Here is a 2,015-nt window from a genome sequence, read left to right on the forward strand (position 1 = left end):
ACTTACTATTCGACCATTTTCAAATCGCGAATGAAATTGCCAGGAAATCGTCCAGTTTGTAATTTGCAATATAGTCCGACCATTTTCCACGGGATCATAATCCTGTCCACAAATGTTGATGCCCAAACCAGAATGACTCGTTTTTACTGCCGACATACATACTGGTACTTTCTAGCTTCAGAAACGCTGTGGCATACTGCTTCTGGCAACGACTGCTTTCAAACAGCAAAAAGCAGGACAAGTCGCTGTCAGCGCGTTGTGACAATCGACTGACGAAGACACTTTGCAGCGCTATGAATTATAGCATCCTTCACGGCAGTACGCACGTGGAAAGAGGAATTATGCTTATCTTCGATCACCTGCGGGGTGCTCACATCCCTACCATTCCCAGGAGGAAGCCTTCCTTGGGATACATTTGCAAATGCAGCTGAGTGCGACAGCGCCGCAGCCGCGGCTCTTCTCAAAGTATCCTGTCGCGGCGAGATCCCGTCTGCACGAAAATGCTTGGCTTGAAGCCAATGGCCTCAAGTCAAGTACGCGTAGAATCTATGGTAGATGCCTCTGGACGGAGCGAACCGCACGATGTGGCTCTTCGCCAGCCACGTGCAATGCACGTCGTGCATGACCGAGAATTGAGCGAGCTGCTGCTATCTGCTGCAGATGCGCTACGATAGGTCGGGATGTTGTCCGACATGTACAACAATGAGCGAGAGCCCCGTGAAGAAATGCAAGCCGTATTCGATACATATTCTACTTGGACAGAGCAGCCCACATGCTGTTTCTTGTTACGATTGCAGTGCTCGCTAAGCACTGCTCGCAGAGCGGCATAATCCGAGCGGGACCCGCCCATGCTACGGGTTTTGTCATCTCATGCTGTTCGTGCCGAGCACATCGTCGAAATTCATACAAATTCCAAGTGACTCCCAAGGGTGGGAATAAAAGGATATGTTGTGCTGTTCGTAGCGGTTGCCCGAACCAGCTGCTTTTTGTGTCCACTGGATAGGCCCAGATAAAGCGGCGTTAGACAGTGCGGGTGCAGGCCGATCCTGACAGCAAAATGCCACGTGAGACCAATGGCCTGCTTCGCTGATCGACACTCCTCGATTCGCCTCGGAGCCCGCAAGAGTCAATCGATCTCTCTAGCTGTAGCATGACGAGCTTCGCGCTGCCCCCACTGACAGTGTTGACCCATTTCGCCCTGAGCCCGCGCAGTGGCAATCTCCGGGACGAGGCGTCGACGCCAACGACACCCGCGGCCAGTACGCCCAAGTTCTCGCTAGCCTTCATTTTAGATGACAACAAAGCTCTATTGTCGCCTATAAGCGCCTGCGCCAGTCCGCAGTCCGTAACGCAGTCACCGTCGCCTAAACAGCAGCGTAGAAGCCCCAAGCGCAAGCTCACGGCCAAAGAGAAGCGCGCGGCGCGCCAGTGCTGCATCGACGGATGCACCAACTACACCATTGACCGCGGTCTCTGCTTCCGCCACGGTGGAGGCAAGTCATGCTCCAAACCCGGCTGCACAGCCAGCGCCAAGCACCGTGGACTCTGCTGGAAACATGGCGGTTCCACACTCTGCACGGTGGAAGGCTGTACGCGCGGCGCCAAGTCGCGAGGCCTGTGCTGGTCGCACGGCGGCGGTACCAAGTGCTCGGTGACCAACTGCCAGAAGACGACCATCTCGAAGGGTCTGTGCTGGACCCATGGCGGGGGTAAGCGGTGCGCATTCGACGGGTGCAAGCGACCAGCTTCACAAAGCAAGCAGAACTTCTGCGCGAAGCATCAGCCCAAGAAGGCCAAACTGTCCGTAGCTCCGTAAATGTTGTAAATGAACTAGATTATTTATGAGAGTTTGAGAGTATCAGTCGTGCTGTCCTAATACTTGTCGTCTTCAAACTATCGATAATGATCTTTCACTACCGTTAAAATTCTAGTAGCTGATGCTGTTGAGAGGCTGACAGTGGGCCCATTGGTACCGTACCAAACGTATCGGTAATTGGCTTGTGATTACAGAACAT

The 2,015-nt window shown here is 53.5% G+C and overlaps 1 protein-coding gene across 1 annotated transcript; it reads left to right on the forward strand.

The window, feature by feature from the left end:
- The first annotated feature begins 1,021 nt into the window (after positions 1 to 1,021).
- PPTG_09826 (hypothetical protein) lies at positions 1,022 to 1,979 on the forward strand. Its single transcript, XM_008905609.1, has one exon. The coding sequence runs from the start codon at positions 1,151 to 1,153 to the stop codon at positions 1,814 to 1,816; it is 666 nt and encodes a 221-aa protein (XP_008903857.1). The 5' UTR covers positions 1,022 to 1,150; the 3' UTR covers positions 1,817 to 1,979.
- The last annotated feature ends 36 nt before the right edge of the window (positions 1,980 to 2,015 follow it).

The sequence above is a fragment of the Phytophthora parasitica genome, assembly GCF_000247585.1.
Source record: "Phytophthora parasitica INRA-310 unplaced genomic scaffold supercont2.21, whole genome shotgun sequence".
Classification (NCBI taxonomy): domain Eukaryota; phylum Oomycota; class Peronosporomycetes; order Peronosporales; family Peronosporaceae; genus Phytophthora; species Phytophthora nicotianae.

Excerpts from the sequence above, each read along its gene's own strand:
- PPTG_09826 (XM_008905609.1), top strand. The coding sequence starts at position 1,151 with ATGACGAGCTTCGCGCTGCCCCCACTGACAGTGTTGACCCATTTCGCC.